Genomic DNA, 2,445 nt, shown 5'->3' on the forward strand with positions numbered 1-2,445 from the left:
TATATGAAAATTGTTATCAAAGGGGCTAGACTGGGACTGGAACCCTGGAATTGATATTGTTATGCTGTATTTCTCTAAGCGACTGAGCCACTTACCAGGTAGTCAATGGATCGGGAAGTGTCTTCATTGGCCCAAACAGTTATCCAGAAACAAATAAAGAGAGGTTACTGTATATCGTATGAAAAACCAGTGCCGTGGGATAGTGATCCTTAATAATATTTTAACAATATTTTTATTGTATTTCAGAAATGAGTAGAAAACAGACACCGAGTGAATTTTTGAAGCAAATTATTGGGCGCCCTGTAGTAGTGAAGCTGAACTCAGGTGTGGATTACAGAGGTAAGGTATATTTACCTTATGTTGTGTCTTCCTTATTGTGACATTTGTAAGCATTTCTTACGAAAAAGACATCCATTTTGGTATTTTCCTCTGCCCGTCTTATGTTTTATTAATTCATTGCAAAAGATAAGCAAAATTTCTAAATTTTAGAACTTCAATAAAAATTAATATGTTGTCGTTGTTGAAAGTTGCAACAAGTTAAATTTAAAAAAAAAACTGATGTTAGTATGTTGTGTACTGTTGGATTCCTGGTTCCTTGGACCACAGACCTGCTAATTTTACCGGGGAAAACAAATTGTATTGAATTAGGGCAGACTTTATCTGCTTGAGAAATGGAATCATTAGACAATTGGAATAAAAATTGCTCTAATCACTTGATTCGCTTGTATCTGAAGGTGTGCTAGCCTGTTTGGATGGGTACATGAACATTGCTTTGGAGCAGACAGAGGAATATGTAAATGGCCAACTAAAAAACAAATATGGCGATGCTTTCATCAGAGGGAACAATGGTAGGTATATAAATTCTATGAACGGCATATATTTCACAAACATTCCTTGACATAACACTTTCCATAGGAAAGCTATAATGACAGTTAGGGAAGCTAATGGGTGTGTATATATGAAACCAAGCCTGGCAGAGCTTGAATGATGCAATTTTGAAAAGGTGAATTGCAAAATTGAAGTTTTACTTTTCTCCAGTACTTAAGTTATTTTATTGAATGTAATATCTGAATGCTAGACTACTGAAGTAGAAGTTTAGACTAAGCGAGGTATTTTTCAAAGGCTTGGCTTCACCACACATCTAATATTGAAAATGATTTAAAACATGTCAACAACTGTAGATGAATCTGGATTTAACTGTGCCACTCATAATATGTTGATCCAGATGTGGCCTACCTCCCTGATACAATTAATAATGAAACAGCCCTCAAAACAGACTAGGAATGCATCAGACAAAATGCTTAACCAATAACAAATTTGAGTCAGTAGTGTCGATCGCGTCGGTATCAAGAAATTAACTTTTGCTGCGATTGTAAAGTATGTATATTGATTGTTTCCAAAGAAGTTGAAATAACATCGACTTGTCCTGATTTATTTGATTGTGCATCAGAAATAGTCTGACACACATTTGTTTGCTAGGTGGTTTAAATAATATCTTATTATTTCCAAAATGACAAATTACTTTAAAATGGACACAGCAAAAATTACCCCAAAACAATAAAATTGACAAATGTTAATCTATATGAAACATGAAAAATAATTATATAGATGTCCTTATTTATTGGTTCAATGCATAAAGGGAAATCACTTTTAGCAATGAAATTCTTCTCTTTCTTTTCAGTATTATACATCAGTACGCAGAAGAGGAGGGTATAAATATCCGAGGGAGAGGTAGTTGTGAGAACTTGGTGTGAGAAAGTGAGAGTGGATGTGCTGGAATATGAGTGAATATATTGTGTAAAATAAAATGGAAGCTGTATACTGAATTTGTGGGCTAGAGGAAATCACAGGAAAGGAGACAGCTGTGATTTTTATATTTCAAAAAAAGTGCTCGGAACCATCACACAACAAATGCAAAAAGGAGGGAGACAACTGCGATCTTGAGAAAACATATCTAAAAATTGCCACCATTACATAGCAGAATGCATGGAGGCAGATTCCAAGGAAAAGGACACCTTTCTTAATAGGAATTTGGACTTGGCAAGAAACAAACTGTTGTGAATTTGATAATGGACCATATGTCTTAGGCTAAATGCTTAAGTAACATTAGCTCATCCGATGTCAGGAAATTGATTCTATTGTCAACATGGATTCAGTCTATGTATGCATTGAGACCTATGGTTGCATTCAGCTTTAGGGGCTGGCGAGGAATGTTACAAAAATGTATGAAAAATATGTCAATAAGATTCATCAATTTGGAAATATGTAATATCAAAAATTTACTTGATACACAAACGATGTATATGTTAAACGTGTCCCAACCTTTCAGATCCAACTAGTGCCTGTATGTCAAGCTAAGACTTGACACGAGTCATAGCTTGACAAAGGGACCAGTCAGTCTATAAACTTTGTGACACGTTGAACACATACATTGTTTGTGTATAA

General features: G+C 34.8%; 1 protein-coding gene across 1 annotated transcript; it reads left to right on the forward strand.

Annotated features, from left to right (window-relative positions):
- Positions 1 to 231: 231 nt before the first annotated feature.
- On the forward strand, positions 232 to 2,439 carry LOC110444287 (U6 snRNA-associated Sm-like protein LSm6). The gene is made up of 3 exons (XM_021488678.1): positions 232 to 339; positions 735 to 848; positions 1,682 to 2,439. Exons 1-3 carry the CDS (start codon positions 249 to 251, stop codon positions 1,714 to 1,716), a joined length of 240 nt encoding a protein of 79 aa, XP_021344353.1. The 5' UTR covers positions 232 to 248; the 3' UTR covers positions 1,717 to 2,439.
- The last annotated feature ends 6 nt before the right edge of the window (positions 2,440 to 2,445 follow it).

This window comes from Mizuhopecten yessoensis, unplaced genomic scaffold, assembly GCF_002113885.1.
Source record: "Mizuhopecten yessoensis strain PY_sf001 unplaced genomic scaffold, ASM211388v2 hete_36083938, whole genome shotgun sequence".
NCBI lineage: Eukaryota > Metazoa > Mollusca > Bivalvia > Pectinida > Pectinidae > Mizuhopecten > Mizuhopecten yessoensis.